Source organism: Micromys minutus, assembly GCF_963924665.1.
Source record: "Micromys minutus genome assembly, chromosome: 7".
Lineage (NCBI taxonomy): Eukaryota > Metazoa > Chordata > Mammalia > Rodentia > Muridae > Micromys > Micromys minutus.
The window spans coordinates 5,937,844-5,952,404 of NC_137976.1; the positions used below are offsets into that span (position 1 = coordinate 5,937,844).

General features: G+C 47.2%; 1 protein-coding gene across 2 annotated transcripts in view; it reads left to right on the forward strand.

Moving 5' to 3' along the window:
• Window positions 1-14,561, forward strand: part of URB1 (URB1 ribosome biogenesis homolog) — a 55,774-nt gene that overhangs the window by 13,983 nt on the left and 27,230 nt on the right. For both annotated transcript variants that reach the window (XM_080918705.1, XM_080918706.1), the window contains exons 9-19: window positions 428-623; window positions 1,817-1,954; window positions 3,599-3,772; window positions 4,631-4,760; window positions 5,385-5,501; window positions 6,639-6,751; window positions 9,499-9,618; window positions 10,730-10,846; window positions 11,295-11,433; window positions 12,602-12,772; window positions 13,609-13,802. In XM_080918705.1, the coding sequence (XP_080774831.1) occupies window positions 428-623; window positions 1,817-1,954; window positions 3,599-3,772; window positions 4,631-4,760; window positions 5,385-5,501; window positions 6,639-6,751; window positions 9,499-9,618; window positions 10,730-10,846; window positions 11,295-11,433; window positions 12,602-12,772; window positions 13,609-13,802 (1,609 nt within the window). The remainder of the gene's footprint in view (window positions 1-427; window positions 624-1,816; window positions 1,955-3,598; window positions 3,773-4,630; window positions 4,761-5,384; window positions 5,502-6,638; window positions 6,752-9,498; window positions 9,619-10,729; window positions 10,847-11,294; window positions 11,434-12,601; window positions 12,773-13,608; window positions 13,803-14,561) is intronic.

The window sequence follows — 14,561 nt, forward strand, 5'->3', positions numbered from 1 at the left end:
ACGCTTGCTTGTGTTTGTTGCCCAGGCTGGTCTAGAGCCTGCACACTTAAAACCATCTTCCCACTTCAGCCTCCTGAATAGCTCCGGTTCAGGAATGTGCTACCATGCCTGGCTTTACTCTCATCTTCATCTTATGCTTGAAGATGCTTTGCCTGTTTGGGGACACCATGCCTCTTTTCCCATAGGATTCCTTTCCTAGGGCTCCAATTGCCAAGTGAGATGAAATGGAGACCTTGTCAGCTATTCAGAAGTAGAGGAGGGAGATTAAAACCCTTTGTGTCCCCTCAGGCCACGGCATACCCTGTCAGGTACCCTAGAGAAAGTGTACTCATTGTCGTGTGACTGCTGTGTCCCTGAGAGTGACTCCAGTGCTCAGTGTATTTGAACTTCTCTTCTGACCTTTCTGATCTTGTCTCCGTTCCAACAGAGGAGGCAACCTGACACTCTTACACTTCTTGTTGAGTTTGAAAACTGCAGCTGGGGATGAGCTGGTGGCCTCACTTGTGGTGAGCATTCTGAAGGTGTGCCCGGATCTGCTGACCAAATACTTCAAGGAAGTCACATTCTCCTTTCTCCCAAGAGTGAAGTCTACTTGGCTAAACAATGTGAAACTGCTAAATAAGGTACAGAGTCAGCAAAGCTATTGGGTGGGCGTGGCACAGTCTGAGGACTTGGAGCCATTGGACATGCTGGTCTGCTGGGATGGGCAGTGAAGTCAGTCTCAGGGATAAAGTATTGTGGGCCACAGGATTTGGTGGCCTTATCCTATGGTAGCATTATCATTGAGCTGGATTTGGAATTTTTGCTTTTGGTTCAGTTGAATTCAGTTCTGATCCTTGGGAGTCACAGTTTAGGCTGATATCAGTGAAGTCTGAACAGAACAGTAAAACTTGCAGGAAGTGGTGCAATGCTTGAGTGGGGTGTGCTGGATCGAATAGATAGCCCGTTCTTGGACGCTTGTGACCGTTGCATGGATAGGGGTGGGGTGAATTTTGCAATAACCTCTACAAGGTTTTTGCAAGCATGGTGACCCTCCTGTGTCTTCCCACACACACTACTGGGGCTGCAGAATCTGCAGTTATGTCTAATATTTTATGTAGGTTCTGTGGCGTTGAACGAAGGTTCATATATTTATGTATCAAGTGCTCTTACAGAAGCAGCTCTAGCAATCTGAAATTCGAAATGCTCTAAGATATGAAACTTGAACATATTGGTGTTCAAAGAGCTGTGGATCTTGGATTTGCAGGTCGTACTTGACTATAAAGTAAATAGAACTGTAGTAGTGACACCTCCTGTGGCTTAGCATTCTCTGATTTATGGTCTTCAGTTGAGGACATTTTCATGATTGTTAGCAAATGCCTCAGTCCAGCTCTTTTGATTCATATATGGTTTTCTTAGAGCACCTATGTGTACAGGCCTCCTGAGTCCTGTGAGAAGCACTTACCTTGGCCATGCATAGAAAAGCTGCCATGTGCCAGTATCTGTCCAGAGCTGCTTCTATTGCTGTCCAGCCCATGCTGCTGAAGGGGCACTGGTGTGGTTTGATAGTCTGGCTTGAGTCCTTGTTGTAGCTTGTTTACCATGTGGCTAGAATTCTCATTGAGGTCCAGCTTTGACATCTGAGCACATCTGTGTGTTAAGTGTCTGTCTAAAGATTTTTATGAAGCCTCAGAGGGATTGACTGGTTTGTCAGGCACCTGTCAGGGAGTAGCGGGACTGGGTCTAGCAGGTTGTGTAGTGATATATAATGGATTTGGGGGACTTAAACTTAGTACTTCTTCCATCCTTAACTCGGTCTCTTTCTTCCCTTTTGTAGATCTACGAGGCCCAGCCAGAGATTTCCCCGGCCTTTTGGACTAGAGAGTTTATCCCTTTGCCAAGGCTCCTGGCCATGGTGATGGTGACCACAGTGCCACTGGTGTGCAATAAAATCATGTTCACTCAGGCATTAAATGTAAGTCACAGGGGAAAAGGTGACTCAAGTCAGTAGTTAAGAGCAAGTATTGGCTTACAACCATCTGTGACTTCAGTTTTAGGGGATCAGATGCCCTCTTGTGGCCTCTGCTGTCAGTGTGTGTGTGTGTGTGTGTGTGTGTGTGTGTGTGTGTGTGTGTGTGTGTGTACATACATGCACACACACACATATATGGTGCACAGACATACATGCATTCAGGCAAAACATTGACACACATAAAAAATAAAATTTAAAATGTAAAAATAAACAAAGGTAAGTCACTCACACACACACACACACACACACACACACACACACAGAGCTCACAACTGTCTGTAACTCCAGCTTTAGGGCATATGATACTGTCTCCTGACCTCTACAAACACCTGCATCCATGTGCATATATTCAGACACACACACACACACACACACACACACACACACACACACACACACACACACACAAAATAAACTTCAGAAAAAAATTGGTATTTTGTTTCTGGTAGAATTCCCCATATCCCATCCGAAATGTTCTGTGGGTTCCTGTTTTGTATCACAGTGCCTGGGCCCATCCTCTTTGATAATAGGACCTATGGGTCTTTGAGCATCACTCAGTCGCTGAGGTCCTGGACACGCTTCTTGGTTGTTCTCTAACGAGAAAACTGGGTATCAGAAGTCTGTGCTATGGGTTGCTTTTTGTGTTGCTGCATCTTTTGTCCCTATTCCAACACTTTAAGTTGTGTACTTGTGTGTAACTTTAGATGCTAAAGTCCAAGGTTGAGTGACTCATGTGCTCAGGCTTCAGTGAGGCCCCACTTACTGTGTCATGAGCAACAGTGGATGAACAAAAGGCACAGAGTGTGTGAGCAGGGTGGGTGGGAACACATGTGAGAAGGACGCTGGTGACTAGGGAGGGGCTGGCTTACTTTTTTTTTGATTTCTTGATTTGTCAGGTTGGCCTTCGACTCATGGTGATTCTCCTGCCTTCGTCTTCTGGGTGCTACAGTTATAGGCATGGTTATCAGCCCTGGCCCAGGTTTTTTGTTTTTTGTTTTTGTAATAGCACTTGCTTGTAGAAATCAACTCATCCCATGAGAACTGTGTTAACTGACGACTTAAGCCTACTCAGTGCTGCTACCTCCTAAGTGTTCTCTTACCTCTCACTGCCACTCTATTGGAACTAGGCTTCTAGCATATAAACTTTTAGGGGGCAGATTTCATCTAAGTTATCAAAGTTGCTTAGTCTTCATAAAGGTGGGTTTCATCATGAGCAACCTGACATGTTTTCTGGACTTCCTACCGTACTTCATGTGAGTGCTTCTTTTGGATTCCAAGTGGCTGCTGGGGAGAGACGCTGTGCTGTCACTGCAGATACTATGTGATAGCGAGAGGTTGTCAGGGCAGGCTTACTAAGAAGTACATGCAGAGCAAAATCCACCATGGGCCCACACCTGCCGGAGCTGCTTTCCAGGCAGCTGCTGTAGTCAGATAGAATAGATGTCTGGGGATGGTCCCCAGGTCACTGCTGAGCATAGAGCCCTGTCATCTCTTGCTTTTCCCTAATAGTAAACTGAAGAGCAAGAGCTTGTCAAGCACAGTTGTCCCCAAGAGACACATGTGACTTTAATTCTCTTTTCTTCCCAGTTGGACAGCATACCTGTAAAACAGTCAGCATTGTCCCTTATTTCGGTCATTTTGAACAGAGCTCTAAAAACAGTTGACCACTGTCTGGACAAAGAGGCCTGGCAAGATTCAGACGTGTACACAGCTGAGATGATGGAAGACTTCGTTCAGCTCTTCAGAGAGGCCTTGAGCAAGGTGGGTGCAGGTCCAGGTTCGAAGTTTTTTAAGTATTATTTATGTATTTTTATGTATGAGTACAGTGTAGCTGTACTTCAGACACACCAGAAGAGGGCATCAGTTCCTATTACCATGTGGTTTCTGGGAACTGATCTCAGGACCTCTGAAAGAGCAGTCAGTGCTCTTAACTGCTGAGCCATCTCTCCAGCCCCAGGTTTGAATTTTCACTGCAGACCCCTTCACCAGACACAGAAGAGAGAAAGAATTTTCCTAGGACATGGGGTGGGAACCAAGGGATGTGTCCTCCTAGCTGCCGGATAGAGAAGCTAGCAGGCTGTGTCCTGGCACAGTACTCAGGAACAGCTAATACAGCGTTAGCACAGATCCTTGAGTGAGCTAGGAGCCAGGCTATGACTTCTGCACAAAAACAGTGGGTTCTCATCCTAGTGGGACCTGTGGCTCATTTGCAGCTGTACTATGCTTCTTTCCTCTACCTGTGAACGCACTGATGGGACTGTGACTCAAGTTAGAAGGGAATGAGAGTTGGTGGCTGGAGAGCATCTGTTTTTCCCTGGCTAATTCTGCTAATAAGGCATGGTTTCCACACCCTGGCCAGCAGTGTGGAGCACCCTCGTGGTGCTTGGCAGGTTACTGGAGGTGTTTCCAAGAAGAGTCCCTCCTGTTCCACTGTCTGGTTTGAGGGAAAGACTGAGTTTAGTTCTGGGATATACTGCAGAAGCAAGCTCACAGGGATGACTGTTCTCCCTTTGTTCTCCTCTCTGGGTTTGCTTTTTTCCTATTAATGTGTCAGTTCGTTGATGTCTTTCCATGTTTCACATGACTGGTGTTTAATCTTCACTTCTCTGTTTTACCTAGATTTTGCCAGATCTGAACACTGTTATTTGGGTCTGGCAATCATTTAAAAGGCAAGAGCTTAAGGAGGACCATGAGAAAGTGAGGAAGAGCAGTAGCAAGGCCCCTGCCGCCTCCAGAGCTGTCCAGCATGGTGAGGGCTCCAGCCACCTCTGTTCTTGACCTGGGACAGAGATGTCAGGTAGCCAGGATGGCTCCCCAGAGGACCCTCAAGCAGTTCTGTGTCAAGGCCCATCTGGCCATGAAGTTCTTGTATCCTTCTTTGCTTAGGGAGAAGCATTAGGTGGAATTGTACATTTTAGTGAATTTTAGTTTCAGACATACTTTTGGTCTTTGTATGTTAGGACCATGTCCCTAAAGACTTGCCCACCCATGCCATGTGAATGGGTAAGGACTCTTGGTTGCTGTGCAGATAGAGGTAGGCTACAAGGCCCTGTTGTGTTAAAATTTGGTATTGGCCAGGTATGGTTTTTCATATTTAGACACCACAGGGCAGTCCTTAACTGTGTATCCCTTAGATGAGGACAGGAAGCCCAGATATTGGTAGGTAGCCTGCAGTAAAGAAGGCTTAAGACCAGGTCGATGGAACAGTATCAACCCTGTTACCACATTGACCCTTAAATGTAGTTATTGTGTTTTCTGTAGCCCGAGTGTGTAGGATGCAGTTGGCTAGGGCTGTAGTATGAATTCTCACCTGATGAGGGACAAAGGACAAATATTTGTCCTAATGCATGTTATCTATCTCTCTTTGGTTCAGATGATGCTGAAACGATTCTTCTGAAATCCATTCTGCTCCAGGTCATATGCCTCTACCAACAGGTTGTTCCTCACATAGTCACACAGTACAACTTTGACTTCAGCAAGCTCCTAAAAGGTGGGTCTTAAGGGACCACAGGCGAGCTGCTTCTGTTTCTGCTAGTGGGGATAAAAGACATTCCAAGACAGTGGAGTCTAGGAGCTGAGGACCAGGAAGGGGGAGTGTGGGCAGTTTATCAGTAGATGTGATCCACCACCATAATTTATTTGTTTCACTCTTTTCTCTGCTAGTGGGGCTCACATATTACATACTTATTACATATATATTACATACTTATTACCTACATATTACATACTTATTGAACACACAGGACAACAGTGAGAGTGGAGAAAAGCCAACCAGCCTCGGCAAAGCTACTAAGGGTTGTGCCCAAACCAGGTCATTTGGTACTTATTCCAAGGCAAAGGTGCAAGGGGACAGAAGAAAAGAGAGCCCCGTAGAAGGCACATGCCATTCTGTTTGTGAGAGGTGCAGTGTGCACATTGCATTTGTCCAAGGGAGTCAGGCTCAAGCCGTGTTGTATAGAATATCAGCATACTGGCCTGGACCAGGTTTCTTGATGGGTCAAGTTTGCCTAATAAAGTTGACGTTATAATTGGGCCTACAGATGACTTGCAAAAATACCATTCTTGGGATTTATATAAGTTATTGAAATAATTATTTTTTAAGACTTGTAATTAGCATCTTAATTATGAAGGGTGGAAAGTTATCTTTTCCATATGAATATGAAATTTATGGAGATGTGGCCATGTAGATCTTAGGAGCGATATCCTTTCCAAGCAGGGGAGGACTCTAGAGACCAGGCTAGGGAACAGAGTCAGTGGTCAGCCTTGGTGGTCATAGTCTCTCTCTACAAAATACTTAAGCCTGGATAATAAGGCCAGTCTCTGCATAGTGTAATGCGGTGATATAAGATTCATAAGTTTGGGACCATATTATGAGGCAGCGTGGTGTGGTTTAGTATGGTAACTGCAGTTATAGGACAGGTTGAAGTTGGCTAAGGGACAAACAAGGGGTATTTGGGGCATGAAGAATTTGGACTTTTGTTGACAAATTCTGATGGACATCAGATCGGGGTGTTGAAAGATATGCTTCCCACAGCCCAAACATAGGGAGCAGACTACGTCCTTTTTCTTCCCTGGGTTAGGGTCTCAATTCTGGGTAATCTTGTGTTTTCCTGTTCTCTGGCTGCAGGCATCATCTCTGAGCAGGGTTCTCCTGAGGAGGTCCCCCCCATCCTGCAGCACCACATGCTGAAGGTGGCCCTGGAACTGCCTGCTAACAAGTTTTTGTGGCTAAAGGCACAGGTAGGAATCGGGCATCTCCAGTCTGCCAGTGTGCTTGACTGGCTTTTCTCTCCATCCTTTCACAGTTCCTGTCAGTGAACACATTTGGAAATAAAGCACATCACTTTCCCTTTGTTCTCACCCTGAAAGAACTCAGTAGCCAGGATGGGAGCACCACCATGCCAGCAGAGAGCTGAGGCTAGGAGCACCACCATGCTAATAGAGCTGAGGCTGGGAGCACCACCATGCTAATAGAGCTGAGGCTGGGAGCACCACCATGCTAATAGAGCTGAGGCTGGCAGATACTGGGCAGTGTTTGAATGTCTTCAGTAGCGTCTTCTAGAACCAGAATGTTCACTCATGCAGGGAAGGTTAGCAGGCACCAGATGTTCACCTGTGCCCTCTAACCCTAGATGCTGTCCCTCCTGTGCACTGAAGGATGACCAGCAAGATTACAAGTGCTTCTGAGTACCTCAGATCATACAGTGGCTTGGTTCTTATGTACTTTTTTTGTATGGAACCAGTGGCATGGAAAGGCATGTTGACATTTATACACAGCATTTTCAGAAAGGTGTGTATATTTGCATGATGCTCTCTTCCCGAGTTGAGGACAGTTCATTATTGCCTACGGACTTACAAGATGGCAGGCTGCACAAAGGCTGCTCTGGCCACTCCACCCATACATGTTGGGCAGGCTTCTGGGGTTAAAGAGAGGTCAGGACACTTCTGCAGTGCTATAGCTCTGTGGCGGGCCCAGGCAGTGCTGTCCTGAGTCCTCCTCTCAGCCTTCAGCTGTTTCCATCCTGAAGTGACATGCTGTATGTCGATAGACTTTCATTCCAGCTGGGTTGGGCCAGTAGATCTTGATGCTGTACTTGGAAAGTTAGAAAAATTGTTCTTTTTCACACCGGTGCTAGGGATAGAACCTAACACCTGTGCCTGCGGTGCCAGTTAAGCACTCTACCACTGAGCCACTGAGCTACATCTCCTTCACACTTTTCTTTTTTTAAATACAAGAAACCTGGGCCTCACCTGAAAAACAGTGATCCAGATCGTAATATGTTGTGGAGTTAACAGACAGCAAGCCAAAGGAATATGAGGATTCACATGTAAATCAATGCAAATGTATCATTAAGACGGTAAAAGAAAACATAATAGTTATCATTCAAAAGGAGGGCATACAAACCTGGATATGTGCACATGCGAGTGCACACTCACAACTATTCATACATGTATGTGTGCAGATCATTACTAGAAAGACATGAAAACTAGGACACCTGCTATCTCTAGGAGAAGTGGGGTGGAAGAAGAGAAACCTGTACTGTTTCCCAGGACCAAGGCAAACCTTTACAAGGAAAAGTGAAAGGGTGAACAGGTCCTCCCAAACTACCAGTCTCTAGCCAGTAACCTCACTGTCGTATCTGCGTATCAAGTCAGCGCTTTGAAACAGTGCACTAGGAAGTTCCTGCTGATGGATTACTTGTCCAAGCGTGTTCAGGAGAGTCTTTAAAGAGTGACAGAAGCAATGGAGGCAGAGAGTAGTTGTCAAATAGAAGGGGCAGCAAATGACACACAGTGTTTTGTAGTTCTTCCTTCGGCAATTTATGGCATGACACTGAGTACTTTTGGATCCCGAGTGTCATAAGATGTGACACACTATAAGTCATGTTTTCCACACAGTCTTTGTCCATGAACATTTGCCTAGAAGAGGCCACTTAATGGGAAAGAAATGGAAACTCTAAGACATTGATTGACAGCCTGGAGGTGGTGGTGCACACCTTTAATCCCAGCACCAGGGAAGCAGAGGCAGGTGGATCTCTGAGTTTGAGGTCAGCCTGGTCTACAGATGGAGTTCCAGCACAGCTACGGCCACACAGAGAGTCCTGGGGGTGAGGGGTGGGCGGTACTGCACACATGCCGTTAACTGACACTCTGCTCTACCCGTTCCGTGCTTCTAAAGTGCGTCTTCTTTACTAGCATTGTGTACTGGACCAGGTTATCCCACCGAGGGACATGACACACACAGACCTTACAGAGTGTGGGCTGGGACTCAAGCTTTGTGCACCTCTCTTAAGACAGGTTTCTCAGTGGGTCAGATGACCACAAGGGTCAACCAAGACCATCAGAAGTCACAGATATTTCATTACAACTCATAGCAGTAGCAAAGTTGCAGTTGTGAAGTAGCAACTAAATCATTTTGTGATTGAGGTCAGCACAATATGAGGAACTCTGTTAAAGGGCTACAGCATCAGGAAGGGTGAGAACCACTGATGTAAGGCATGTGTTCAAGGTCTGGAAGCTGTTCTAAAGGCCCTATTATGTGTCCACTGAGAGGCTGGTGTGTTCACATGGCGTGCTGATGGCATGCAGCCCGTCAGCTGAGGTGGACACTAGGTTGCTCTTCACTGCCCACTTGTGTGCGTATCTGCACCGGATCTTCTGCGAGTCTGATAGGGTAACAGCTAGGCCACTTCCTAGGCCGAGGGGAGGATTATGTGAGCCACGTACAGGAAGACCTTGAGCTGTGGCCCCTAGAAATAGTTCCGAGTTGCTCTGTGGCTTGTTACCATGTGCTGCTGGATGAAGGCCCTCACTTGTAAGGTTTCCTATGTGCAGCATCCAGTACTGTTTCTCTGATCGGTAGTTAAAATGAGGTAACATGGTGAACCTGCAAGGGTGCTGAGCTTGCGGTCAGTCATGTTTGCTCAACAAGTACTGGCCCTTGTTATCATACATATTGACAGTTTGCGATAATGTCCAAACTCTAGGAAGGTCCTGAGGCTGAAATCATTGGAGGAGAACGCTCGGTTTTTTACCTGTTGATGAAGATGTTTGTGAATAGTAGCCATTTGCAACTCAAGTCACCCACTAAGCTTCTGATCATAAAGGTCAGTATTGTGTAGCAGCTTCTCGACTGACAGGGAGCTGCATGGCTTTCCTTATGGTGGTGACTTAGACTGTGTTAGGAGTACAGTAGGATTTTGTGAATCTTTTAATTTGGAGTATAGTAAATTTAATTTTTTATAATGTTTTGTTTGTTTTGTGTCTGTGTGTATATGTGGGGACCAGAAAGGTGACAGTCAGGACAAGCACTCTACATACTCTGTTCCCATGGAAACAGTGTCAGAGCTGTGGCTTGTCCCTCCTTCTCACACTTCCCAGGGCCTCACTTTTTGACCTTGTTTATCACCCCCATCTCAGTTGTCCCCAGAGTCAGGTGCCGGAGTGAGGACTTGGTCCTCTTGTCTTCTCTCTTGAATGTGGCAGCCACTCCTCTCAGGTCACTTGAGCAGCCAGGCATGTAGCACAGTAATGCACAGCTGTAGTCCAGACTCGGCAGTTCTGAGGCCACATTTCCACACCCTGTCTCATAAACACTAATGGCAGTCAGTGCCAGGATGAGACCTTGTGGGGTTTGCTGATGGGCTGCATTTTGAGCTTCTTACCTGAGTGGCTTTAGTCCCTGCTGCTGCAACCATTTCCTTGCTGACCTCGTGACGAATAGCTGCACACTACAGTTGTGTGGAGTTTGATGCACACTGTTGCAGGGCTCTGTGCCGTAAGAGCACTTAGCCTCTGAGCCTCCTACATCATTGGACCGTTGAGGGGGGGTGGTCATTTATTTGGCAAACAGACCTGTCTTATTCCAGGCTAGGAATGGTGTACTTCATACCTAGGCTTGGAGTTCCCTCAGGCTGAAGGTTGAGTCACCCGTGCTTATCTGGTCTTTGTGGAAATCCAGATCAAAAACCAGCCTAAGAACCGCCTGGGTCATTCTCCTTACTAAGAACTAAGGAAGGAAAGGAAGTGCATAGTAGTGAGAAAGGAACTGTGTTGTCCCCAGTGGGGCATGGCGTGATCTCGGCTCTGTCGTCAGCATTGGGCTTCTGTCCCGGGAGAATGGCCGGCGCACCTGTCCTCTGGCATGTTGGTTTGAAACTCGTGTAGCTGCACAGAAAGTAGGTTCTGTTCTGACCTGTGTGGCTCCACTGCCAACAGATTCTCCGGGACACGGGCGTGTTCGAGCACACGTGGAGAGAGCTGGAGCTCTGGCTGGAGCGGCTGGACAGCACTGCAGAGAAGCACAAGGAAACCGTAATTCAGTTCCTGGAGCGTGTGAGTGCCGAGCTCCCGGGGACAGTGCTGGGGCAGCTGACTGGGCCACACTGGGGCCTTCCTGATGCCTTTACACCTGAAGGGCTCTCACTTCCTCGTCCTGCTGACGCTGAGCCCACTTCATGTTAGCCTCTGAAATAGCGACACTCTACTGCGTGCTTCTTGATTTCATTTGGGAAGCTTGTTTTCATGAAGGAATAAATGTATTCAAAAACTAAGTTACAAAGCAGTAGAATAGAAGAGATACTTTCAAAATTGTATAACAAAAAAGCTTTTTAAATCTTTTCAGTAAATTATTATTATTATTATTATTATTATTATTATTATTATTATTATTATTAAAGGTGCTTAATATTTTCTTACTTCCTTTGATTTAGACCAAGGGCGTTTTGGGCTCTTTTCCTCTTGTTGCTATTTGACTGTTTTCACCTGCCTCTTTTATGTTCAGATTTTATTGACACTGGTGGCGAATCCTTACTTATACACAGACAAAGCTTCTGAGTTTGTCCAAGAAGCCAGCACCCTGCAGGGCGCTGTGGGCAAGCAAGATGCAGATGATGTCAGTATCCCCATCTCCCATATTGATGGTAGGTTTCCTGCCCAGCACCTGCCTGTGCTCTGACTCTCAGGCAAGCGTTAGACAGAACAAGATTTGTGCTAAGCCTTTGTTCCACGTACAGACAGCCCATTTCCTTGTGTGAAAGATGAGGGCTCTCTGGGGATGAAGCCATCTCACTTAGAAACAGGGCCATTTAAGAACTCAGCTGCTGCATGTCTGTGTGTGTTGTCTATTGTATGTTGTTGGCACTGTTACACTCCTCATAGATCTCAGAAACCTCATCAACAGCTCTAAGGTGAGGAAGGAATTGTTTTAATTCCTTAATAGAGAGCTAAGAGCACTGGGAACAGAGACCAAGTCACTTTGGCTATCACAGGTACTTGCAACTTCAAGATTTGAACCTTTTCACCCAGCAGTTGATGGAAACAAATACAGAGACCCACAGCCAAACATTGGGCAGGGCTCAGGGAATCCTGTGGAAGAGTAGGAGGAAGGATTGAAGGAGCCAAGGGGTCAAGGCCTACACAAGAAAACCTAGAGTCAGTTAATATTGGCCCATATTAGTCACTGAGATTGACCCATAAACCAGAGAGCATGTATGGGGTGGACCTAGACCTCCTACACATATGTAACAGATGTGCACTTGGTCTTCATCTGGGACTCCTAACAGCTGGAGCAGGGTCCATCTGCTGCCTGCCTTTGGATCCCTTTCTCCTAACTAGACTGCCTTGTGTGTAGACTCAGTAGGAGAAGATGCACCTAGTCCTATTGCAGCTGATATGCCAAGGCAGGTTGATATCCAAGGAAGGCCTCCCCTTCTTTGAAAAGAAAGAAAATGGGGATGGGAGGAGAAGAGGGAGGAGAGGAAAGAAAGGTCTGAACCTAGGTGTCCGATTGCTGGTCTGTGCTGTAACCCTCTCGGGTATCGGCTTGTTTGTCTGAACATGGGGTAATGCTTCTGGGCCTTAGTTACCATCTTAGCAGAGTAGCCTGCACTTTGTCGAATACCATAAAAACCATAGGCCTCGTCTTCATCTGCTCAGGCCCAAACTCTGGGAAGCGTTTTTCCCCAAGAGAAGTTTGAAAATTGTTTTTCTCTTTTTGTAAACATTCTCTCGCCTCTCCCTGTCTTGGGCTGTTTCAAGTGTGACCTCTGATGGCTCCTCCTTAAGCTAGCCTCCCCTCTTCTGTCTCAGATGTGCTGGACATGGTGGACGTCCTGGTGGAAGGCAGTGAGGGCCTGGACGAGGATATTGGATTCTTGTTGAATGAAGACATGATTCTGCTCACCTTCCCCTTCAGTGCTCTGGTCCCTGCAGCTCTGGAAGCTAGGAACAAGCTGCTCCTTGGGACAGAATGTGAAGCAGGTACCTGTGCATAGTCAGGTGTCTGTGGAGACTGGGGCTGGAAGTGCTAAGAGCCCCTGGTAAGATTCCTCAGAAGGGGACACAATCTGTAGCTCAGCTCAGAGCACGGGTGGATGTGAAGGCTGACCAGGCTGTTGGCAAAGTAGTTCTTGAAGGATGGCTCTGGAAGAATGTGCTCGCATGGCTCCGTGGAATCAGCTATAGCTGAGGTTTTCTCACCAGCACTCAATCCTGCTGTCAGGGTAGCAATGAGTCTTGGCTATGTTGGGTTTCCCAAGTATCTTAGGCCTGAGAGCACTCACAGATCATAGCAGTCTGGAGAGCCCACATTTACCACAACCATGGCACTGACCTTGTCATAGGCCAGTACAGGCCAGGTGGCTTTTCTGGTGGTTGTCTTCTGGGAAGTGGCCCAGGGATTTGGGCTCTTCTTGTCTCATAGCTAGCTATGCCATCTGCAGGCATGGGCTCTAGGGTCACTGGGCAAGGCAGTCCTGGTTATCCTAGAGGATCTGATCAGGCAGGGAGGCCTGTGCCTGGAGAGGGACTCGGAGAGGCCTGTGTGTCTCGTTAGAGGAAGGGATAGGAAAGCCACTTGCAAGTCTTTGGTAGCTTTGGTCTAGCTGTGTGTGCACCTGGGTCTCCCCTTGCAGTCTTGAGGACCTGATTTCAGACCATGTGCTCTATGCATTGAGATAGAGCCTTTCCACATGGGCATCTGACCCTCCATGGAGCTGGTACCCCTGGGTCTGATGTGACTATGGAAGGGCAGCATGTCAGTATCTCAGAAGCAACCTCACTGATCCCTAACCCTGCCTGCCCCGATTCCTTTGCAGGGGAAAGCATCATGGCTTACATGACTGCAGTGTTGACCGATCTCCTCCATACCCAGAGGGACCCCCTGGCTCTGTGTCTGCTGCTCCAGTCTTATGACAAGATTGAGCCTGTTAGCGTGCTCTGCGGCCAGCAGCTCGCCCAGTTTCACAGCTACTACAGTCTCTGGATCCCTGAGCAAGCCCAGGAGGCCTTGGTGAGCTGCACTCACGGCTCCCCTGAAGTGTCGCTTCACTCGTAGCTGGATACGCAGCGGCCGTGTGGCTGGAGGGTGCAGATGCTGTACAGTTTGCAGAGCCTGCATAACCCTCCTCTGTCCTCTGCTTAACAGAGGAATGCCAGCCTTGTTGTCACTGCTCAGCCCATGGGAATGGAGTGGCTCCCTCATGGCAGAAATTGCTCCTCACTGCTTCAGCCTGGCCTCTTCCTCTCTTCCCTTCCCAAGTGAACCGGAGTGTTTGTCTCCTATCTTCTGCAGACCTTAGTGCTCTCAGCTATGATGCCTGCCCCTCAATACACCCCATGGGCTCCATACTGGGAAAGGAAATGGGGTGATGGGGGTGGATCTGTGTAATGGGATTCTTGCTCAGATGCTGTGTGTCCAAACACAGGCGCAGAGTAAATCTTGCTGTGGATTTGTGTGGATCCATTCCATTTCAGCTCTGCTTTAAAATGCAGATAGAGAAGGACTTTTTCTTGTGATGGTAGCCATGTTGAAGGTGTGTCCTGTGTATTTTAAACTGCTTGATCCACTGCTTCTGAGAGATAGGTCAAGACTGATCACTATATACAAGTGCAGACAGCTTCCACCCACAGTCGGGGATGGGACAGGATTTGGTCATTCTGTTTCCATAGTTTATGTCCAAAACAATAATTGCCACCTTCCTCTGCAAAGAGGCCATGGTCACCAACTGTCAGCAGATGGTTGGTTCAGTGCCACTCCACCTGTGTGCTG